Consider the following 25,377-nt stretch of genomic DNA (forward strand, 5'->3'; position numbering starts at 1 on the left):
ATTTATTGAAGAAGGGGAACCGTTGAAGCAGTTTTTTTGCTCAACTCCCTAATACCAAGAAATTGTTGGGGAAAGGGGAGCATCTACAACCATACCCCCACTTTATCCCTCTAAGTTCAGGCAAATAACCCGAATAGTGTCCGGACAGAAGAAAGAAAGAAAAAGTAATTCAGGTGGATCCCTACAAATTGCCCTCGCATGGTCAGGTTGTGAACCCTCATATTCAGCCCATATATGAAGAGGATGGGCGTCCAAGTGTGTCCGGGCAGTCTATCACATTGGATTTGGCCCACACATACCACTTCCTCTCTATTTATTCTTTGTCTTGATAGAAGAGCCATATGCAGTATTCCTATTGGGCATGAAGTGGATGGCGCATGGGCTTGGCATGTAGAAGGAAACGGTATGCATATAAAGCGTTGATTTTAATTCAACGGAGTTCAAATATGGTGGCTGGATCTGAAGGAGAAATCAGAAAACACTAGAAGAAACTTTGGAGTTGTTAAAATATGTGTTGAATATTATGTGTATGGGTTGTGCTATGTTGGACATGCAATTAGCGAAGGGTTAGATGTTTGAGTCAGACACGTGTAACCCGGGCCTATTATATAAAGGCACCGTGTAGTAGTCAAATAGACTAGACATAAGTTGTAGGATAAAATAGAGATCATGAGAGGGACGACTCGGACACCCGCGGCAGGTGTCGATGCTAAAACCGACAGATCTCGGGTAGGCGGTCCCTGTTGGGGAACGTAGCAGAATTTTAAAATTTTCTATGCATCACCAAGATCAATCTATGGAGTCATCTAGCAATGAGGGTGAGGGGAGTGCATCTACATACCCTTGTAGATCGCGCGCAGAAGCGTTCAAGAGAACGGGGTTGATGGAGTCGTACTCGTCGTGATCCAAATCACCGATGACCTAGCGCCGAACGGATGGCACCTCCGCGTTCAACACACGTACGGTTGGGAAGACGTCTCCTCCAACTTGATCCAACAAGGGGGAAGGAGAGGTTGATGAAGATCCAGCAGCACGACGGCGTGGTGGTGGAAGCAACGGTGATCTCGGCAGGGCTTCGCCAAGCACAGGGAGAGGGAGGAGTGTCACGGGAGGGAGAAGGAGAGGCCAGGGGCTAGGGTGAGGCTGCCCTTCCTCTCCCCCACTATATATAGGGTCCCTAGGGGGGCCCCCGGCCCTAGGAGATCCAATCTCCAAGGGGGGCGGCGGCCAAGGGGGTGGCTTGCCCCCCAAGCCAAGTGGGGCGCCACCCACCCCTAGGGTTTCCAACCCTAGGCACAGGGGGAGGCCCAAGGGGGGCGCACCAGCCCACTAGGGGCTGGTTCCCCTCCCACTTCAGCCCATGGGGCCATCCGGGATAGGTGGCCCCACCCGATGGACCCCCGGGACCCTTTCGGTGGTCCCGGTACAATACCGATTACCCCCGAAACTTTCCTGATGGCCGAAACTTGACTTCCTATATATAAATCTTCACCTCCGGACCATTCCGGAACTCCTCGTGACGTCCAGGATCTCATCCGGGACTCCGAACAACTTTCGGGTTACCGTATACTAATATCTCAACAACCCTAGCGTCACCGAACCTTAAGTGTGTAGACCCTACGGGTTCGGGAGACACGCAGACATGACCGAGACGACTCTCCGGTCAATAACCAACAGCGGGATCTGGATACCCATGTTGGCTCCCACATGCTCCTCGATGATCTCATCGGATGAACCATGATGTCGAGGATTCAATCAATCCGTATACAATTCCCTTTGTCAATCGGTACGTTACTTGCCCGAGACTCGATCGTCGGTATCCCAATACCTCGTTCAATCTCGTTACCGGCAAGTCACTTTACTCGTGTCGTAATGCATGATCCCGTTATCAACCACTTGGTCACATTGAGCTCATTATGATGATGCATTACCGAGTGGGCCCAGAGATACCTCTCCGTCATAAGGAGTGACAAATCCCGGTCTCGATTCGTGCCAACCCAACAGACACTTTTGGAGATACCTGTAGTGTACCTTTATAGTCACCCGATTACGTTGTGACGTTTGGCACACCCAAAGCACTCCTACGGTATCCGGGAGTTGCACAATCTCATGGTCTAAGGAAATGATACTTGACATTTTGAAAAGCTATAGCAAACGAACTACACGATCTTTGAGCTATGCTTAGGATTGGGTCTTGCCCATCACATCATTCTCCTAATGATGTGATCCCGTTATCAATGACATCCAATGTCCATAGTCAGGAAACCATGACTATCTTTTGATCAACGAGCTAGTTAACTAGAGGCTCACTAGGGACGTGTTGTGGTCTATGTATTCACACATGTATTAAGATTTCCGGATAACACAATTATAGCATGAACAATAGACAATTATCATGAACAAAGAAATATAATAATAACCATTTTATTATTGCCTCTAGGGCATATTTCCAACAGTCTCCCACTTGCACTAGAGTCAATAGTCTAGTTACATTGTGATGAATCGAACACCCATGCAGTTCTGGTGTTGATCATGTTTTGCTCTAGGGAGAGGTTTAGTCAATGGATCTGCCACATTCAGGTCCGTATGTACTTTACAAATATCTATGTCTCCATTTTAAACACTTTCACGAATGGAGTTGAAGCGACGCTTGATATGCCTGGTCTTCCTGTGAAACCTGGGCTCCTTGGCAAGGGCAATAGCTCCAGTGTTGTCACAGAAGAGAGTCATCGGGACCGATGCATTGGGTATGACTCCTAGGTCAGTAATGAACTCATTCACCCAGATTGCCTCTTGTGCTGCCTCCGAGGCTGCCATGTACTCCGCTTCACATGTAGATCGCGCCACAACGCTTTGCTTGCAACTGCACCAGCTTACTGCCCCACCATTCAAAATATACACGTATCCGGTTTGTGACTTAGAGTCATCCAGATCTGTGTCGAAGCTAGCATCGACGTAACCCTTTACGACGAGCTCTTCGTCACCTCCATAAACGAGAAACATATCCTTAGTCCTCTTCAGGTACTTCAGGATATTCTTGACCGCTGTCCAGTGTTCCATGCCGGGATTACTTTGGTACCTTCCTACCAAACTTACGGCAAGGTTTACGTCAGGTCTGGTACACAGCATAGCATACATGATAGACCCTATGGCCGAGGCATAGGGGACGACACTCATCTTTTCTCTATATTCTGCCGTGGTCGGGCATTGAGCCATGCTCAATCTCGTACCTTGCAATATAGGCAAGAACCCCTTCTTTGACTGATCCATTTTGAACTTCTTCAATATCTTGTCAAGGTACGTACTCTGTGAAAGACCAATGAGGCGTCTCGATCTATCTCTATAGATCTTGATGCCTAATATATAAGCAGCTTCTCCAAGATCCTTCATTGAAAAACACTTGTTCAAGTAGGCTTTTATGCTTTCCAAGAATTCTATATCATTTCCCATCAACAGTATGTCATCCACATACAATATGAGAAATGCTACAGAGCTCCCACTCACTTTCTTGTAAATGCAGGCTTCTCCATAAGTCTGCGTAAATCCAAACGCTTTGATCATCTCATCAAAACGAATGTTCCAACTCCGAGATGCTTGCACCAGCCCATAAATCGAGCGTTGGAGCTTGCACACCTTGTCAGCATTCTTAGGATCGACAAAACCTTTCGGCTGCATCATATACAATTCTTCCTTAAGGAAACCATTAAGGAATGCCGTTTTGACGTCCATTTGCCATATCTCATAATCATAGAATGCGGCAATTGCTAACATGATTCGGACGGACTCCAGCTTCGCTACGGGTGAAAAAGTCTCATCGTAGTCAACCCCTTGAACTTGTCGATAACCCTTAGCGACAAGCCGAGCTTTATAGATGGTTACATTACCATCCGCGTCTGTCTTCTTCTTAAAGATCCATTTATTTTCTATGGCTCGCCGATCATCGGGCAAGTCAGTCAAAGTCCATACTTCGTTTTCATACATGGATCCTATCTCAGATTTCATGGCTTCCAGCCATTTGTCGGAATCCGGGCCCGCCATCACTTCTTCATAGTTCGAAGGTTCACCGTTGTCTAACAACATGATTTCCAAGACAGGGTTGCCGTACCACTCTGGTGCGAAACGTGTCCTCGTGGACCTACGAAGTTCAGTAGCAACTTGATCCGAAGTTTCATGATCATCATCATTAACTTCCTCTCTAGTCGGTGCAGGCACCTCAGGAACATTTTCTTGAGCTGCGCCACTTACCGGTTAAAGAGGTAATACTTCATCAAGTTCTACTTTCCTCCCACTTATTCCTTTCGAGAGAAACTCTTTCTCTAGAAAGGACCCATTCTTGGCAACAAAGATCTTTCCTTCGGATCTGAGGTAGAAGGTATACCCAATAGTTTCTTTAGGGTATCCTATGAAGACGCATTTTTCCGATTTGGGTTCGAGCTTTTCAGGTTGAAGTTTCTTGACATAAGCATCGCATCCCCAAACTTTTAGAAATGACAGCTTAGGTTTCTTCCCAAACCATAATTCATACGGTGTCGTCTCAACGGATTTCGACGGAGCCCTATTTAAAGTGAATGCGGCAGTCTCTAAAGCATAGCCCCAAAATGACAGCGGTAGATTGGTAAGAGACATCATAGATCGCACCATATCCAATAGAGTGCGATTATGACGTTCGGACACACCATTACGCTGAGGTGTTCCAGGCGGCGTGAGTTGTGAAACTATTCCACATTTTCTTAAGTGTGTGCCAAATTCGTGACTCAAGTATTCTCCCCCATGATCTGATCGCAAGAACTTGATTTTCCTGTCACGTTGATTCTCAACCTCACTCTGAAATTCCTTGAACTTTTCAAAGGTCTCAGACTTGTGTTTCATTAAGTAGACATACCCATATCTACTCAAGTCATCAGTGAGGGTGAGAACATAACGATAGCCACCGCGAGCCTCAACACTCATTGGACCGCACACATCAATATGTATGATTTCCAATAAGTTGGTTGCTCGCTCCATTGTTCCTGAGAACGGAGTCTTGGTCATTTTACCCATGAGGCATGGTTCGCACGTGTCAAATGATTCATAATCAAGAGACTCCAAAAGTCCATCTGCATGGAGCTTCTTCATGTGTTTGACACCTATGTGACCAAGGCGGCAGTGCCACAAGTATGTGGGACTATCATTATCAACCTTACATCTTTTGGTATTCACACTATGAATATGTGTACCATTACGCTCGAGATTCATTAAGAATAAACCATTCACCAACGGAGCATGACCATAAAACATATCTCTCATATAAATAGAACAACCATTATTCTCGGATTTAAATGAGTAGTCATCTCGAATTAAACGAGATCCTGATACAATGTTCATGCTCAAAGCTGGCACTAAATAACAATTATTGAGGTTTAAAACTAATCTCGTAGGTAAATGTAGAGGTAGCGTGCCGACGGCGATCACATCGACCTTGGAACCATTCCCGAGCGCATCGTCACCTCGTCCTTCGCCAGTCTCCGCTTATTCCGCAGCTCCTGCTTTGAGTTACAAATGTGAGCAACCGCACCGGTATCAAATATCCAGGAGCTACTACGAGTACTGGTAAGGTACACATCAATTACATGTATATCACATATACCTTTAGTGTTGTCGGCCTTCTTGTCCGCTAAGTATTTGGGGCAGTTCCGCTTCCAGTGACCACTTCCCTTGCAATAAAAACACTCAGTCTCAGGCTTGGGTCCATTCTTTGGCTTCTTCCTGATAGCTTGCTTACCGGGCGCGGCAACCCCCTTGTCGTCCTTCTTGAAGTTCTTCTTACCCTTGCCTTTCTTGAACTTAGTGGTTTTATTCACCATCAACACTTGATGTTCCTTTTTGATTCCCATCTCCGCTGATTTCAGCATTGAATATACCTCAGGAATGGTCTTTTCCATCCCCTGCATATTGAAGTTCATCACAAAGCTCTTGTAGCTCGGTGGAAGCGACTGAAGGATTCTGTCAATGACCGCGTCATCTGGGAGATTAACTCCCAGCTGAGTCAAGCGGTTATGCAACCCAGACATTTTGAGTATGTGCTCACTGACAGAACTATTTTCCTCCATCTTACAACTGAAGAACTTGTCGGATACTTCATATCTCTCGACCCGGGCATGAGCTTGGAAAACCATTTTCAGCTCTTCGAACATCTCATATGCCCCGTGTCTCTCAAAACGCTTTTGGAGCCCCGATTCTAAGCTGTAAAGCATGCCGCACTGAACGAGGGAGTAATCATCAGCACGTGACTGCCAAGCGTTCACAACGTCTTGGTTCTCTGGGATGGGTGCGTCACCTAGTGGTGCTTCTAGGACATAATCTTTCTTGGCAGCTATGAGGATGATCCTCAGGTTCCGGACCCAGTCCGTATAGTTGCTGCCATCATCTTTCAGCTTGGTTTTCTCTAGGAACGCGTTGAAGTTGAGGGCAACATTAGCGTGGGCCATTTGATCTACAAGACATAGTGTAAAGATTTTAGACTAAGTTCATGATAATTAAGTTCATCTAATCAAATTATTCAATGAACTCCTACTCAGATAGACATCCCTCTAGTCATCTAAGTGAAACATGATCCGAGTCAACTAGGCCGTGTCCGATCATCACGTGAGACGGACTAGTCAACATCGGTGAACATCTTCATGTTGATCGTATCTTCTATATGACTCATGTTCGACCTTTCGGTCTTCTGTGTTCCGAGGCCATGTCTGTACATGCTAGGCTCGTCAAGTCAACCTAAGTGTATTGCGTGTGTAAATCTGGCTTACACCCGTTGTATTCGAACGTTAGAATCTATCACACCCGATCATCACGTGGTGCTTCGAAACAACGAACCTTCGCAATGGTGCACAGTTAGGGGGAACACTTTCTTGAAATTATTACGAGGGATCATCTTATTTAAGCTACCGTTGTTCTAAGCAAATAAGATGTAAAACATGATAAACATCACATGCAATCAAATAGTGACATGATATGGCCAATATCATTTGCTCCTTTTGATCTCCATCTCCGGGGCTCCATGATCATCGTTGTCACCGGCATGACACCATGATCTCCATCATCGTGTCTTCTTGAAGTTGTCTCATCATCTATTACTTCTACTACTATGGCTAACGCTTTAGCAATAAAGTAAAGTAATTAAATGACGTTTATGTTGACACGCAGGTCATAAATAAATAAAGACAACTCATATGGCTCCTGCCGGTTGTCATACTCATCGACATGCAAGTCGCGATTCCTATTACAAGAACATGATAAATCTCATACATCACATATATCATTCATCACATCCTTTTGGCCATATCACATGACACGGCACATGCTGCAAAAACAAGTTAGACGTCCTCTAATTGTTGTTGCAAGTTTTTACGTGGCTGCTATAGGTTTTTAGCAAGAACGTTTCTTACCTACGCCAAAACCACAACGTGATATGCCAATTTCTATTTACCCTTCATAAGGACCCTTTTCATCGAATCCGATCCGACTAAAGTGGGAGAGACAGACACCCGCCAGCCACCTTATACAACTAGTGCATGTCAATCGGTGGAACCAGTCTCACGTAAGCGTACATGTAAGGTCGGTCTGGGCCGCTTCATCCCACGATGCCGCCGAATCAAGATAACACTAGTAACGGCAAGAAAGACAATATCGAGGCCCACAACTGCTTTGTGTTCTACTCGTGCATAGAAACTACGCATAGACCTAGCTCATGATGCCACTGTTGGGGAACGTAGCAGAATTTTAAAATTTTCTACGCATCACCAAGATCAATCTATGGAGTCATCTAGCAACGAGGGTGAGGGGGGTGCATCTACATACCCTTGTAGATCGCGCGCGGAAGCGTTCAAGAGAACGGGGTTGATGGAGTCGTACTCGTCGTGATCCAAATCACCGATGACCTAGCGCCGAACGGACGGCACCTCCGCATTCAACACACGTACGGTTGGGAAGACGTCTCCTCCAACTTGATCCAGCAAGGGGGAAGAAGAGGTTGATGAAGATCCAGCAGCACGACGGCATGGTGGTGGAAGCAATGGTGATCTCGGCAGGGCTTCGCCAAGCACAGGGAGAGGGAGGAGTGTCACGGGAGGGAGAGGGGGAGGCCAGGGGCTAGGGTGCGGCTGCCCTTCCTCTCCCCCACTATATATAGGGTCCCTAGGGGGGGCGCCGGCCCTAGGAGATCCAATCTCCAAGGGGGGGCGGCGGCCAAGGGGGTGGCTTGCCCCCCCAAGCCAAGTGGAGCGCCACCCACCCCTAGGGTTTCCAACCCTAGGCGCAGGGGGGGCCCAAGGGGGGCGCACCAGCCCACCAGGGGCTGGTTCCCCTCCCACTTCAGCCCATGGGGACCTCCGGGATAGGTGGCCCCACCCGGTGGACCCCCGGGACCCTTCCGGTGGTCCCGGTACAATACCGATTACCCCCGAAACTTTCCCGATGGCCGAAACTTGACTTCCTATATATAAATCTTCACCTCCGGACCATTCCGGAACTCCTCGTGACGTCCAGGATCTCATCCGGGACTCCGAACAACTTTCGGGTTACCGTATACTAATATCTCACCGAACCTTAAGTGTGTAGACCCTACGGGTTCGGGAGACACGCAGACATGACCGAGACGACTCTCCGGTCAATTACCAACAGCGGGATCTGGATACCCATGTTGGCTCCCACATGCTCCTCGATGATCTCATCGTATGAACCACGATGTCGAGGATTCAATCAATCCGTATACAATTCCCTTTGTCAATCGATACGTTACTTGCCCGAGACTCGATCGTCGGTATCCCAATACCTCGTTCAATCTCGTTACCGGCAAGTCACTTTACTCGTGCCGTAATGCATGATCCCGTGATCAACCACTTGGTCACATTGAGCTCATTATGATGATGCATTACCGAGTGGGCCCAGAGATACCTCTCCGTCATACGGAGTGACAAATCCTAGTCTCGATTCGTGCCAACCCAACAGACACTTTCGGAGATACCTGTAGTGTACCTTTATAGTCACCCGGTTACGTTGTGACGTTTGGCACACCCAAAGCACTCCTACGGTATCCGGGAGTTGCACAATCTCATGGTCTAAGGAAATGATACTTGACATTCGGAAAAGCTATAGCAAATGAACTACACGATCTTTGAGCTATGCTTAGGATTGGGTCTTGTCCATCACATCATTCTCCTAATGATGTGATCCCGTTATCAATGACATCCAATGTCCATAGTCAGGAAACCATGACTATCTTTTGATCAACGAGCTAGTCAACTAGAGGCTCACTAGGGACGTGTTGTGGTCTATGTATTCATATATGTATTACGATTTCCGGATAACACAATTATAGCATGAACAATAGACAATTATCATGAACAAAGAAATATAATAATAACCATTTTATTATTGCCTCTAGGGCATATTTCCAACAGTCCCAAGCTTGGTGATATGAGCTAGATGGTAACAAGAGAAGTAGGGACACGATGTTTTACCTAGGTTCGAGCCCTCTTGATGAGGTAAAATCATACATCCTGCTTCTTATATATTGATTGCGATGGGGTACAGAATACAACATGATCTACCTCGAGGTCGTATGAAAATGTTCTAATCTCTAAAACTTGCAATCATGCCTCTATAGACTAAACCCCATGGCATATATAGATGCCCGGGGTATTTAGGGTTTACAAATGGTTGGTTGCGATCTTGGGATAAGCATGTCGATCCTTTAGATACAATCGTGAAGTGTACGCCAAGTCTTCGGAGATCTTCATTTGGATGACGGTGAAGGCATCAACCTAGTCAGGACCCATTCAACCATTTGTGAGTCCTCGGCTCGGCCCATGGTTGATGGGCCGTCATGCTTTGCACCCCTAATCCGGGATACCGTCAGCAGGGATGGCGGGCCTACCATGGCACGACAGTCGAAGCACTGTCTGGTGGCCTTGCAGGGCTTATCGTCGATCTGCATCATGTGACTAGTACATGAGGAGGTGCATCCGTAATCATGCCATGAAAATGTAGCCATGTTGGTGAACCTCGTTAACAAACCTCGGTGTCGTGCTCTTACTTGTCCTCAATGGTTCGACGATGGCCTCAGATTATTGTAACAGGAGTCTTGACGCTACACCAAGGTAAAACACACCAAGGTAAAAACCTTCTGGTGGAGAGTCATTAATGTTTTTGTTCCATGCAAAGACAGTGCTGAGAGATCGACATATTGAGAATATAGGTTTCTATGAAGGTTGAGGAATTCAATCATCCATGCACTATTTGAATGCTCTTGGGCTTGCATATTCTGGCAGGAGACTAAGATGAAATCAGGGGTTAAGGGCATCTCCAACATTGAGGAGTAAACCGGACAACACATCCGTCTTCGGACAGGGGAACCAGTTCGCAGACACGGATGTGGGAGTCGGCCTTCGAAAGCTAGTCGCATACATTTTAAATCGGGTTTCAACTAACCGGACAAATTTCATCAAGCACATTGGATTCATCAAAGTTTGGATAGAAAATAGCACAAATCATTCAAAATAGCGTGCAAATATGTCTAGCACAATAATAATTCTAATTCAACCGGATGTTCAACAAGTTTTTCATGGATAGATCAAATTCAACGATGCTAACTCCAGTTCGGCACATGCTATCCTACACATACTGTCCCTTGAGCTTCGTCCAACAATACATGTGCGTGGAGCAACAATGAGTGACTGAATAAATCAATCAACATGTAGAGTAAGAAGAAGCAAAACCTACGATCTTCATGGTTGCCGCATGCAATGTCCACATTGCCTCCATGCGATGAATCGCGCCACAATACTTTGTTGCACAGTTCTGGATCGTGTAACATCAAACTTCACATTGCATTCATTGATGATGTGCATGTCGTAGGGCGCAAAGTGCTTTCGCACATGAAACGAATCATGCACGCGCTCCAAAAGAGCCCCCTTCTGCTCCTGCGTACAAAGTCCGCAGATATGGCCAACCATACATCGCACCACAACTAATCCTCCATGGTTGAGTACCCCGTCATCCTTACTCTAAAAAACAACATGAAGTTTGAAAACCTGTAGGGCGTGGTGTCCAGCATGGACATCGTTGACCGGGAAGGGGGGAGGGTACCTGGTTGCGGATAGGCCCGGGGTGGACGATGTCATAGTGCAAGGCGAGCGGGCACTTGGGGTGGTGGCTGCAGACATCCAACAATGCCTGGGTGGCGGTACAACGGGGACCCGAAGAGGGATTTGAGTGGGCCGGGGTGTCAGGAGTCCTACACGGCAGCGGTCTAGACTCTCGCAAAGCTCCTCCCCTCAAGTTTGCTTCCAATTTGCAGGAAAAAACACATCCAAACCAGTTGGCAAACCGATACATAACTGCTTTGGATGATAAAACATGTCTAAAACACAGTCCTGACGATCGGCGAGATGCCTTAAGATACCAGAACTACATTCAGTTTCATGGGTTGGGGATTTTATCGAAGGAGTGGAGAGAATATCATGTGATACCATCTCTTATGCTCCCATGATATCAATTTCAAAAAGTGAAATTTAAATGCTTCAAAAAATTCAAAAACAATGTGGATGTTCACAACACGTGTCTACAATCCTTGAAAAATTCAAAGTACACACAGAATAATAGTGTCAATAAAGTCAAAATCATGAACAGTTTAGATAGTTAAACTATGGGGGAGAAGCATCTTTGCGCTCGAACTAGCAATGTTTCCGCTTGAGGGCATCTTTGCGCTAGCTCCCTTGCGGAAACAATTCAGCAAGATTGTAATTCTATTCACTCAAAGTTTCCAAACAAAAGCCATAATTGTCAAATGCACACCCCCAGGTTGGTTCCATTGCCGTCAAAGCCCTTGTTGAAGGGCATGCCAATCTAGAGGTCTTGATTGCTTACCAACAACCGTTTCTTCTCCTTACCATATGGGTGATGGACCATTAGGTAGAGTATTGAGTATGAAAGAGCCCATAGATTACTGATCAAGTTTACAGCACCAAAAGGTAACTAAACAGCACATCAGAGAACAGCTGTGCTCCACAGTTTACACCACCAAAAGTTTGGAAATCCTAATAATGGTCTCACGTGCTCAACAGATTAACAGGCCGAACAACAAAACCGAATTCGTCACTACATCCTAGTGTTTCATATCCAGCTAGTACCCGTAGTTCGGAGGGTAGTGTGCCCCATAGCCTCCTCCATTGTGAGGGGTAGGACCTGCGCCGCCTGGAGGGGTTGCATACGACGGTCCTCCATACGGCGGGTATGAGTTGTAGCCCGAGTCAACTGGTTGAGAGGGAGGAGCGGGACCTGGTGGAGGAACTTGGGGAGAAGCTTCGGCCATGAAATTCTGCAACAAGAGGATGGTGATCAAATTTAATAGAAGACGGAAGAACTGCAAAGCGCAAATGACAAGCTATACAATATATGATATGATTTTATGGCAACAATGACATTATTGTAGCTTCTGAAATTGTAATTTGAACCTTGGAAAATAAGCATCCAGCCATCTAAACACTCTGATAGAATAATCAAGGAGCCATCATAAGAGTTTTTCCTCTTCAAGTTGTGCAACATCTTCCATGTACTCCCTCCGTCCCACAATGTAGTGCGCCCGCGCTTCCCAAGATCTAAGTTTGACCATACATTTAACCAACGAGACCGACTGCGGCGGGAGCAAAAATTATATCACTGAATTTGCTGCTCCCGCCGCAGTGGTCTAGTTAGTTAAATGTATGGTCAAACTTAGATCTCAGGAAGCACGGGCGCACTACATTGTGGAATGGAGGGAGTAGTACTTTGTAATATATATAATGACAATACTGAGGCTAGGAAATAGGATCCTCACCAACATGCAATTTTAGCCAAAATGCAGATGATGAATGCATGTGAAATTGATGCATTCTAAGAGGACAAATGAAAATACCTTGATCAGCTGCTGAGCAGTTTGAACTTGTGAGGCACTTCCTGCGATCTCGACCGTCATCTCCCCAGGAACACCTTCTTGAATACTTATTGTCGCACCACTATGCTTGCGGATATAGCTAATATTGGCACCAGCAGACCCAATCACAGCATCAGCGTAGGAAAGAGGAACTTGCATTTTTTGGGAAATCTGTCAATAAACCAAACAAATTTTTGGAAAAGGCAGTGTAAGCAATAAATTTACAGGCATAAAAGAAGACATCATGTTCATAATGGTCAAATTTAAAGCAACTAACTTGAGAAGACCCATGCGATAGGTGTTGATTCCCTGAGGTAGGAGCAGCAGTTGGATTTGCATCACGTCCATATGAAGAAATTCCATAGTGCGGTTGCTTCTCCACATGGTGCACATCAGGAGGAGGATAATAGTTGTCTTGTGGCCGTGGCGGCATAAAATGTGGATTCCCACCATAACCTGGGCCACTGGGAGGAATGTTTGGTGGATGACTCCAGGGCGGAGGAGGACCCCATTGCTGAGGAGCAGGCATAGGTTGCTCTCTGGGCGCACTGTGCACTTTCATCTGTCAAGAAGGACAAGGTTTATTGGATACTTCTTTCAAGCAAACAATTCGCTGCATAATAGAAATCACTTACCTGCATTTCAAATAAAGGGAGAACACTACGGTCAACAAGAAATTTTCTCAAATGGTTTGCAATCAGTTCCACTGCTTTGTGAACATCATGAGGTTCACCTTGTATCTCGACAACTCTGTCATCATTTAATGCTACAGGTGGCACATTCTCTGAAGGAAAAAAATTAGTAAATGGGCGTCATGTGTGAGTACATGCAAAACTAAGCCTAATGAAAGTTCAGTACAGTTGATTAGCAATGATTTAGCAAACCAAGGAAAAAAGTACAGAAACAAGCTGCAACAATCACCCCATCAAGCCAGGGGGTGGCACATGCTTAGTACATTCTAGCATAACAACAACAACAACAACAAAGCCTTTTAGACCCAAACAAGTTGGGGTAGGCTAGAGGTGAAACCCACAAGATCTCACGACTAACTCATGATTCTGGCACATGGATAGCAAGCTTCCACGCACCCCTGTCCATGGCTAGTTCTTTGGTGATACTCCAGTCCTTCAGAACTCTATTGCATGCATCATAAAACTCAGATTCTGACATCTACCAGCCAGCAGAATTGAATTCTTAAAGGGCAGGCTTTTGTCATGCGTGTGCATGAATTCCATATCTTTAAAATTCCATATCTACCAGCCAGCAGAATTGAATTCTTACGCGCAAGGAGCAAGTAAAGAATCAATACACAAGGAAAATGGTTGATCATACAAAGTATGATAATCATAAATCATAAGCACCACTAGCATATGGTACACTGTACGCGCACAATCAGTCGCGAAAAGCTAGGAAATAATTTGGAAGTACACATGGTTCCCACAACGGGTGCCTATGTCCTGATCCATAAAGAAAAGGATAACAATGCAAAACATGAGTCATATCATCTTATCAGTTCAGTGACACAAACTGCATATGGCATGCGAGTAAACCACAAAAGAAAAATCACAGATCTATCCTTGGCTAGCTGAAGACAAGCAAGGAGCTACGAAACTTGGTATCAAGAGCAGAAGAGGTCTTATATCATACTATACTACAACAATATGGTGAAGCATTGCCATGCTGAGACAACAATATAGGGGAAATATGAATCTTACCAAGAATGCGGAGGGCACACTTTGAAGCATCCTGTATTGATTTAATGGTTGCTCCTTGCTTGCCAATCAGGCTGCCAGCTTGGGAAGCTGGCACAAGTAGCCGTGTTGGCCCTGCAGGACCAGCACCTCGCTGAGCCTGGTCGGTTTCACTGTCTAAACCATCTGTTATTCTATTATGTACTCTGAGCAGACCATCAATGGCTGGCGGAACGAGTGCATCTGGCTCATCCTTTGCTGAAATCATTACCTTTAAACAGGAAAACAGTGTCTAGATGTCAGCAAGGAGGCACACAAACATGTTGCACAAGGATGGATAATACAGGAAAGCAATAATTAGTAGCAATATGCACGAGCATTGAGGAGACACAATATGGCATTGCAAGGATAAGCATATATTTACATCCTACATTAGTTGGATGATGAAATGACCACAATACTTACACTACACCTACTACTACCCCAAGGCCAAAATAATCAAAATGCTGCATGTTGCTAAACAAACTAAAGGGCATACACATTTGGACACCTCCCGCATCTGATTCAGCCTAGGCAAGAACAGCTTATGTTCAGCTGTGCAGATTGTAGAATATCAATCCTTCCCTATTTTAGCACAATTTATCCAAGATGTGTTAATTGGGGAATGTTTGGTTCATTCCTACGCTGTACTGTGGAATGCAATAGTGTTTACTCTTTCTGGTAACATTTATATTACATCTCTCAAAGAATAAAAAAATGTGAAATAAAACTGCCAATTAAAGTAATTAGACTGCCAAACTATGTGTTCCCATTGTGATTGCATAACTTCAAAGTTGTAAATAAGATCATGACATCTGATGCTGAAGTGGTTACGCACAGCACTATGGAGCAATATATAAATTATAAGCCCAGAAATTTCCCACCCAACTCGATATACTTGCTCATCATTTAAGTAATAATATTATTATTTTGGACTGTGAATGCTGCTTCAGTTAGTACGAATTCCTAAAATATTAAATACTAAAGAAAGCGTTATAAATGGCATTTTTACTTGCTGTTGACGGGTATGCACTTGTATATTTTGACTTTGAAGATAGTCATTTTCTGAAAGAACCATCTAGGATTTAATGAAATTGTTAGGATTAAGCTTTTTCATACTATTTTAGCCCTGTAAATTTTGCCAACTGATTTCCTTTTGGCCAAAAAATCAAACGGGTCATGGAATTACCAGCCAATATGTGGAGCTTCTTGACAGGGATCTTCATCCAATACTCAAAAGACTTAAAATCGTATTTGCAGCAGATGAGCACAAAACTGAATCTGGTAACCATGACTGTTCGTCTATTTTGGATACAAAATGGGATATGACTTGAGGCCTTAGACTGCAGTGAGAACCTGCAAAGATTAGTTTCTTACTGTTATCGTCACCATTAAGTTTTCGACTTAATGTCACTCTATGGATAGTTTGCTTGTTTGGGGTTTTACAGGTTCCATACTTGTGCAGAAACTTCTATGAATCGTAGCATAAATATCAATGTCTTGTGTTGTCCTGTTATAATTGTTTTTTATTTGCATTACAAATATCAATATTTACAATTATAACTAATCAGCTCTTTTTGTAGCAAGAACATCCAAAATTATCGTTCATGAATAAATTTGGAAGCTTGCTAGGACTTTGACAATTATACATAATGTTCTTAAGTTGGCCGATAGCAGTACTCCTACCATATGATCAATCATTTTATTCTAGAAAAGGTATTTCAGAGTGCAACAATTACTTTATATCCATGTAAAAATCCAAAATTATCAATAGCTGCTTCCGGACTAAACTAACTCTTTGTTAGGACTTCACTTAACTAGTCAAACCAATATCAAAACATTCGCTTGCTCCTTGCTGGTTGCTGTAACAAAGGCATACAGCCATTCCATATAAACAGGTGGTTCATATAGCATTGTTTTTTATGAACAGTACAAAATGTAAAAAAGTATTTTTTATAATATCTTTGATGATCCAATCTTCCAAATTCTAAACCTTCAGTCTGATTTAGCAGTGATAGTGATCATAATTAAATGGAGCACTATTAAGCCCCAGATTCACGAGTCTTAACTATTTTTGAAACATTCAGAAGCACCTGAAACAGATTGCCTCTTCAAAACTCAAGGACAGTAAGCATCCCTAATTGAGCAATTGGTTCCTTATAAGAGCAAAATCAATCTGCAACTACAAATGTACATTAATACGGCATTGTACAGCATACAAATTGAGAACCAGTTGATCTATTCATATCTATGATTTTTTAAGTGCGAAACTTACTAAGGCCTTCCGTTGCCAATTACTATAGGCATCTACAAGTAAACTATAGCACATCAAGACAACATATACAGAAACCTTCTGAACTTCTGATAACCCGGTAAATAAGAATGTGAGAAGGCACATCAACACAGAATATAATTGTAAGGTGCTGTACAGTCCTATAGTTACAATATAGTTGTAAGGCTTGCTAGTTCATCGATCCTTCAAGACAGCCACAAAAACAGATCACCATTATGCAACGAACCAATATACCTCTGCATCGTTCTATTAAAGCAACACTAGAGAAAAAAAAGAATACTGATATGGGCAACAAATCAACCTTGGCTTTCACATGTACTCAGGATGCATAGAAGGGAGACCTAAAACACTACTGAAAACTGTGATAATAACAATCAAAGATGGTACAAGAGAATGAAGAACTCACAGCTCTTTCTGGAACACCTGGTGGGCCATCAAGAATCTTTATGCGGGCTTTGGATTCATCACACATTCTTTTGATAAACTCCCCTTTGCGGCCAATGAGAGCACCCACCTTTTGGGCAGAAACCAGTACACGGAACACACTTTCTCCAGGCCACCCAGGCCATTTCGTGTCCTCCGTCTCCACATTGGCCAGTTGCTCTGCCTCAGCTGGCTCTTCAAGTGAACGGATAGCCTGGTCCTCGCTATTCTGATCCCCCATATCGTCATCTTTCACAGTCACCTGCGCTTCATCGCTCGGGTTACCAGATTCTTCGTTGTTTGTGCCTTTGGGTTCCTCATCAGATGTATTTTCTGCTTCTTCCTTGATCTGCTCTGCCACATCACTCTCAGGATTGGCTTGCTCCTCAATGCTAGCATCGGCTTGCTCACCGCTGGTAGGATTAGGGATCTCGCTCATCTCATGCTCCGTAACAGCAGGAGCCTCAGCAGGCCCATCCATATTCTCTGCAACACACAACCAAAAACCACTGTCAACCACAGCCAAGTAGCATAAACTCTCTGCACATACTCTAGATGCGCTAACCACATCATCACCTAAACCTTGCACGGACCAAAGCATGCACGGCGAAACCACTAAAAAACCCAACCAGATGTTGCTCTAGACCTCACTAAGCACACAGGCCGCGGATCCGCGCGCAAACCCTAAGCGTCGGTCGCCAAGGAGAGACGTGGAGGGCGCACGGCCTCCGAACCCTAAATCCGGAGCACTGGAGCGCGCGCGCGCGCCACCATGCCCCGAACCGCGCGTCCGCGTCCAGAGTAAGCTACCACAAGCGCGCGCGTGCAAGGCTACAGCCGCCAGCCAGCTAATCACCTACGCTCAACCGCGCGAGCAAAGCTCCAGGGTTACGGGTGGCAGAGCACGAGCGATAGGGAGAGGGAGAGAGTGCAGAGCGTGAACCTTGTACGGACGTGGAGGCAGCCCTCGCCGGAGAGGAAGCACGGCCGCCGCCGCCGCCGGAGAGGTGGGGGCGAGGGTTTTGACGGGAGCGAAAGAGCACGGGGGAGGGGGAGGGGAAGGGTGAGGATTTGGGTCGAGAGCGGGTTGTGTGCTCGTGCGCTTGCCGTTTTCGACATAGCTATATACTGGCTGCGGCGGCCCTGCAGGCCGGGCCCAAACGAGTCTCTGGGCCTTGGCTCTTCGCGTTCCTCTCATGGGCCGGGCCGAGTGGGCAGCGGGCCCCACCGAGCCAGTAGTGCCCGAGTTGTTTAGCTCGTTCGTTTGTTTCGTGGTGGACTCATGTCGTCTTCCTCGCCACCACACCACACCACTGCAGTGCCGTCGCGTCATCTCCCACCTCCCCCATCGGGCCAGCGGAAGCAGCAGCTGCGTTCGGAACCAACCATGCTCCCCTGCCTCCTCTCCCTCCTGCTCCTCGCCGGCGCCGCGGCGGGGGTACAGGGCCACGACGACGCGGCGGCGAGGCGGACGATGGAGGAGTTCGCCGGCTTCCCTGCCTCCAACGACGGCGAGGGCGGCCGCGCCTCCCCCTTGCGCGTAGACTCCGACAGCCTCCAGCGCCAGGTACACGGCGCCGTTGGATGCTCCTCATCCTCCCCCCTTGCGCTGATTTCCCGTCCGTCGCGCCGGCCGGCCAGGCCGCCGGTGACCGCGGACGTGGCGCGCGCAGTATTAGTGAACTGTGATCCGCGCGCCCTCCCCTTCTAATTGGTGCCGATGATATGTTGGGGTTGGCAATGTGGTGGTGATGGTTTCTCTTCCGCTTTGGTTGCGCAGATTGATGAACTGGCCTCGTTCTCCGACTCGCCGGCGCCGTCGGTGACGCGTGTTTTGTACAGCGACAGGGATGTGCAAGCTCGAAGGTGAGGATACCGCAGGCAGTTAAAATTTCCCGTGCCCCTGACTCGTGAGGGTTAGCTATGTTCCCTGGTCACGAGAGTTGGTAGCGAGTAGTTGCAATTAAAATAGCTTCGTTCGCCTTTACTCTGATTGCCTCCAGTTTTCTTGGAGTCAAATTGGCTTGTTATTCATTTCAAACTCGACAGAAATTTATTTCATTGACATATATAATTAATTGATCACTCTGGATTATTATGCTCTGAATTTACGTTGCTTCTGGTTTCACATACTGACCGTCAAATTTTGAATGGTTCTGTGCAAAGTTTTTGAAAAAACGCTAGGCATTAATTGTGAGTTTTTGCCACTGCCTTGTGCTTTTCTGACCAAAGCGCACGCTTAAGTGCAATTATGCGCACATTAAGCACAATTAACCGCTAGGCTTTTTGCTTTCGCCTATAACCTGGCGTGCCTTTTGTAACTATGGTTGTGTGTACAGTATACATGCTGTTGGCCCGTGACAGCGTGCATTTCTGCCTAGCAGCTACCCTATGCTGATCATTGATCTCTTCTCTTAATGCATATATAGGTATATTAAAGGGATAATGAAACAGCTTGGCCTCTCTGTTCGAGAAGATGCCGTTGGCAACATATTTGGCCGCTGGTGAGTTGGTACTTGATACCTCTGGGATTCTGTTGTTTGTTTATGTATCTGAATTTGAAAGTTGTTAGCAATGGACAATTGCAAACGATTCTTTCGCCAATCAGCTTTGAATTTATATGATTTGTATGGTTGGACCGTTGGAGTAATAGCTTTACCATGGAGCTCTTTTTTTTTGCTCGAGTAGCCGAAGTGATAATTTATTGGCATGATAGGAATGACCGCATCTGATAATGTGCCAATTATGAAACTAATTTTATTACTGTTCTTGTTCCCAGTTTGGATTTACTTGATGTGCTCAAACTCTCGGCATTGGACTTGATATGTATAAAAGGAACATATTTCTGCTGGCTAATTGTGTTTCACATTGTAACAGTGTGTTTGTTTCTACAGGGTGGGTTCTGAGGCAGAACTAGGAGCAGTTGCAACTGGTTCTCATGTTGATGCCATTCCATTTTCAGGCAAATATGATGGGGTCGTTGGTGTTCTGGGTGCTCTTGAGGCAATCAGTGTGCTACAACGGTACGAATTCTGTCTACTCATTTTTTTCATCATTTTTTGAACATAAATTTCATTTTCCCTTTTTTTGGATTGATATTAGGCCATTGTACATGTTATTTACCTTTCTATTATTCAAAGTGTCAGATGGTTAAACTGCACTTGAGACCACATAAGGCTATACAAATATTAGATTTAGTTATACTTTCGTATTGAAGAAAACCTGGCATTTTTTTTCAATGTTGTCACACCCTCGGAGACATGACTCCAGGCTAATATAAAATGTGAACTCCATTGTGATTTTCATCTTCAGAAAAACCTTACTTGCTTGGCCTGCATGTGTCATACAGGTCTGGTTTCCAGCCAAAAAGATCCTTGGAGGTTATTATGTTTACATCAGAGGAGCCTACACGATTTGGAATTAGCTGCTTGGGAAGGTTCACCCTCATTTACATGTTACATGGTTATTATGTTTACATGTTATTCTAAGAAATGATATCAATTCTGCTTGAGCTAATTGTCGCTTGGTCTTAGTTTGTCGGTTCTCATATGTGCACTCTTTGAAAATGTGCAGCCGCTTAATGGCAGGGAGCAAAGAACTAGTTCAATCACTAAAAAGGACAGTTGACAACCACAATGTATCATTTGTTGATGCTGCTGACTCTGCTGGCTACAAGATACACCCAGACGATCTACATAATGTGTTTTTGAACCAAGATGCATATTTTGCTTTTATAGAATTGCACATTGAACAGGGCCCCATTTTGGAAAAAGAAGGTCGGATTTGTTTTAGTTGTATCAGTATGTATGTGGTTCAAAACATCTCTTACTCATGTCTGTTCTTATGAACAGGCATCCCAATTGGCATTGTAACTGCCATTGCTGCTCCTGCGAGTATTAAGGTGGAATTTGAAGGGAATGGGGGTCATGCTGGAGCAGTGCTAATGCCCGCAAGGTTAGCATCCATTGTTTGGTGTTACAGTTGAAGGGTCTCCACATATATGTATGGTAAAGAGCCGAAGCAGTGTTTTGCAGAAATGATGTTGGATTGGCGGCAGCTGAGCTGGCATTAGCAGTTGAGAAACATGTTTTGGAATCAGGATCGATAGATACAGTTGGAACAGTTGGTATGTTTGATAAATTGGCTTTTATTTTCTAAGTCATGTGTAGTAGTACTAGCTCATGCATGTGCTACCGACTTATGTGTTCCTCTACAAAATGATTTGCAGTTGCACAAAGCATGTTTTGAATCCGGTGAAAGGATGCTTAGCCTGCATTTCCAAAATTATATTCATTTTAAGCCCTCTATGGATTGTAGGATTTCAATCCGTATGATTTTTTCCTATGGATTGCCTTTGGATCAAAGGAATGGTGCTAGCGAATTCCTATGGATTTGATCCTATGCCTCAATTCCATAAGAATTTGAACATCCACCCGAACCTCATTTTAATATTTAATCATGTAGGATCAACTCAATTTTCATGGGTTTCATCCAAATGACTATTCAGCAGTCCTCTGTGTTGTGCAATCATCTGTTTTGTACCAGCAAACGTATCAAATTTCTGTGGTTTTCCTATTCCTATGTTTCCTATATCTGTATTGAACCTTCCTTTGATCATTTCTTAGTTCAACTGTTAAAATAAATGCACATCTGATGAAATGCATCAAATGCAGATTATGTATCCATATATTTAGCTAAGCCATGAGACTTAACAACTTGAAAACATGAAAAGTATTTTGATGTTCTTTTTGAGTCAAAATAATTTGATGCTTAAATAAAAGGAATAGTGAGCATGGTTTGTAGTTATCTGTTGTAGACTAGGTGCTCAGTTATATATTCGAATGTTTTTTTCATTGTGAAAGTATGCTTATGCAGCTACTGGTCAACCAACATCTTAAGAAGATGGTCAAGGAAGGCTTGCCCACATTATATTTTTCTAACAAATTATTTTCATATAGGTATTCTGCAGCTACATCCCGGAGCTATCAATAGCATCCCAAGTAAATCACACCTAGAAATTGGTAGGAGCCTGTAACTTCAGCTACAACTATTGTTTTTCCTAAGGGGAAATGGTTTTTTTTTTCAACCAGTAAATCCAAAATATCATATGTACAGATGTAAGAGATGTTGATGAGAAAAGAAGGAATGATGTCATTGAGAAGGTTCACAAATCTGCCATTGACATATCAAAGATCCGTGGAGTAGAACTATCGGAATTCAAGATCATCAACCAGGATCCGCCTGCTCTGTCTGACAAATCAGTCATAAACGCAATGGAATTTGCTGCAAAACAGCTGAGCCTAGAATACAAATTGATGATAAGCAGAGCTTATCACGATTCACTCTTCATGGCCAGGTGAAGTACCAGGCCCCAACAGAGATTTTCTCATTTAGCAATATTTGCAATGTGCTGCTTTACTTCATTTCTAGTATCATTTTAGCGCATTCATTGTGAGTTCTCTCGAGTAACACATACACCTGTCTTTGCTCTGCAGAATATCACCAATGGGTATGATCTTCATTCCCTGTTACAAAGGTTTGTACTCCGCTCCTCCATAACGCTATCATATCTTTTGTCAAAATGAAGATGCTACAATGTCTGAGATGATATAAAAATCCGATACCAGTTCGGAAGTATATGCCATATGTTTTTTATAGTATAGATCCTGGTGGATATTGAAAAGTCAGGGTATTGCTTCTGTGTTTGGTGGAGACTTAAGTGATGTGACGTTCAAGTTTATAATGCACGAAGTAAAACTAACGAATGACTACAACATAAATGGCTGCTGAGTTCATCCTTCTTTTTCTGAACGGTGCCTAACATATCTTTCTGGCTGCAGGATACAGCCACAAGCCCGAAGAGTATGCATCGCCCGAGGACATGGCAAACGGGGTCCAGATGCTAGCCTTAACAATGGCCAAACTATCGCTGGAGTGAGCATGGCTTGGAGAGAAATCAAGAGGGACTAGAATGGTCTAATTTGTGATGTGATGACGTGTGGCGTTGATTATGCACGTGAAACCACTTAAGTTAAAATCATGGTCTCATTCTGAAACCATTTTCTAGCCGTTCTCTAGAGATTTTATCCGGAGGAAAGGGCCTCTTTGATTGGCATGACTCGAAAAACACAGTAATAAGAAAACATAATAATTCCATCCCCTTGTTGAATCATACGGGAATGGAAAATGCGTGAAGGTGTAATAGAAGGTCTCTGGTTGCAACATGGTCTGAACTTCACTAAAGGATTAATTGCTTGTCACGGGAACACGCTAAATCCAGGGACCCCTTTGGCTAAAATCATTTTCATATGAAATTTGAAGGACTGGAATTCATTAGTAATATTTTTTCTCGGTTTGTTGTTTGGTTTGTAGGATTGACTTCTACAGATTTTGTTTTTTTCTCTCTAATAAAGGAAGATTCCGGTGCATTATATTTCATAGAAATTTCACTATTGACATAGACCTTTTGTTTTCTCCTATGATGCAATCATTGCTGTCCTTATGATGTAATCAAACATATTTTGATGCAAATTATATCAGGTAGGAACCAAGTAGACGTGGCTCCTGCGGGTTTCTTTTTTCCCGTCCTAGCGTTTTAGGATTTCTATATGGAGTTCTCTCTGAAACTGCATATGAAGTAGTCCTTCAAAACTTCCTATGGTACTCTTTCCCGCAAAAAGAAAAAAACTTCCTATGATACTCAATCTTATACATACATAATCAAAAAGATCTACATGGAGTATGGAATATTCTCAAGAGCTAGGATCCTCTAAAATTTACATGAAGCTTCTATGTTTGAGATTTTTTTTTAACCGGCAAGGAGACGAAATAGTTAAGTGCATCATCGCTTGGCAGCTGCCGTGACAGATACTCGCGTTCTTTAGAGTTTGGCTGACCATAGGTGTGCCAAGTAAAATAACAGGACTCCCCCACACACACAGAAAAAGTAAGAAAACAGGACTGCAGGAGTATACGATGTCGACCCCCATGAAGCCGTCGTTGCTTCGCCCGTTGCGTGTAGGGGATTGATTATGTTTCTGTGCCTCTCGTAGGAGTACTCTTCACGCTACTTCTATACATAGTAGTGCCTATATAATGCACCAAGTAACGACGAGGAGACTTGGAGTGATCTGATGTTCAAGTTCTATAATGCACGAAGTATAAAATCAACAAAATCACTGGAAAAAAATGGCTGCTGAATCCATCCTTCTTTTCTGAACGGTGCTGAACCCATCTCTGTGGCTGCAGGGCACAGCCACAAGCCTGAAGAGTATGCGTCGCCGGAGGACATGACAAACGGGGTTCAGATGCTAGCCTTGACAACGGCCAAACTATCCCTGAATCAAGAGGGACTAGCATGGTATAATTTGTGATGTGATAACGTGTGGCGTTGATTATGCACGTGAAACCACTCAAGGTCAAAATGTTGTCGTCTCATTCTCAAACCATTTTCTAGCCGTTCTCTGGTGATAATGTCCAGAAGAAAGGGCCTCTCTGATTCGCATGAGTCGAAAAAGCATAGTACTAATAAGAAAACATAGGGAAATGGAAAATACGTGAAGGTGTAATGGAAGGTCTCTGGTTGCAGCATGGGAAAGGATTAATTGCTTGTCACAGGAACAAGGAAAACTTAGGGGCCTCTTTGGCAAAAATGGTTTTCATACGAAGTTTGGAGGACTGAAAATGGTTTTTTTTCTCGAATACGCTAAGGTAGCGTATCATTGCATTGATAGACGGAGAGAAAAAGTACAGGGGTGGGATTCATAGTCTCGTGCACACGGATGGCGAGCCTAAGAACCCAGGGGAGCAGAAGGCAGGGGTTGCTCAGCCCCAACAGTTACAAGGTCATGTTACAAAACGGTTCAAGGCGAGCCCTCGAGCTGCGGCGGTGGCCCAGGAGTGAGCTTCCTCTTTGATTGCGGCGATCAGGGAAGAGGAGGAAGGGGTAAACTTATCGAAGATGACCGCGTTCCGGTAACGCC

At 44.5% G+C, this 25,377-nt stretch overlaps 2 protein-coding genes across 2 annotated transcripts; one reads left to right on the forward strand and one right to left on the reverse strand.

Moving 5' to 3' along the window:
- Positions 1 to 11,957: 11,957 nt before the first annotated feature.
- On the reverse strand, positions 11,958 to 18,504 carry FLK (RNA-binding KH domain-containing protein). Its single transcript, XM_048672459.2, has 7 exons — positions 18,339 to 18,504; positions 17,379 to 17,881; positions 14,665 to 14,911; positions 13,585 to 13,733; positions 13,227 to 13,511; positions 12,932 to 13,120; positions 11,958 to 12,355 (listed from the first exon to the last, which is right to left on the reverse strand). Exons 2-7 carry the CDS (start codon positions 17,874 to 17,876, stop codon positions 12,161 to 12,163), a joined length of 1,563 nt encoding a protein of 520 aa, XP_048528416.2. The 5' UTR covers positions 17,877 to 17,881; positions 18,339 to 18,504; the 3' UTR covers positions 11,958 to 12,160.
- Positions 18,505 to 18,662: 158 nt separating this feature from the next.
- On the forward strand, positions 18,663 to 23,619 carry UAH (ureidoglycolate amidohydrolase). Its single transcript, XM_048672460.2, has 12 exons — positions 18,663 to 18,962; positions 19,176 to 19,261; positions 19,825 to 19,899; positions 20,290 to 20,418; positions 20,745 to 20,831; positions 20,969 to 21,171; positions 21,247 to 21,349; positions 21,430 to 21,521; positions 22,354 to 22,416; positions 22,511 to 22,751; positions 22,891 to 22,931; positions 23,236 to 23,619. The coding sequence occupies exons 1-12, from the start codon at positions 18,678 to 18,680 to the stop codon at positions 23,331 to 23,333; spliced, it is 1,503 nt and encodes a 500-aa protein (XP_048528417.2). The 5' UTR covers positions 18,663 to 18,677; the 3' UTR covers positions 23,334 to 23,619.
- Positions 23,620 to 25,377: the final 1,758 nt, after the last annotated feature.

This window comes from Triticum urartu, chromosome 5A, assembly GCF_056163025.1.
Source record: "Triticum urartu cultivar PI428250 chromosome 5A, HENAU_Tu73, whole genome shotgun sequence".
In the NCBI taxonomy this organism is placed as follows: Eukaryota; Viridiplantae; Streptophyta; class Magnoliopsida; order Poales; family Poaceae; genus Triticum; species Triticum urartu.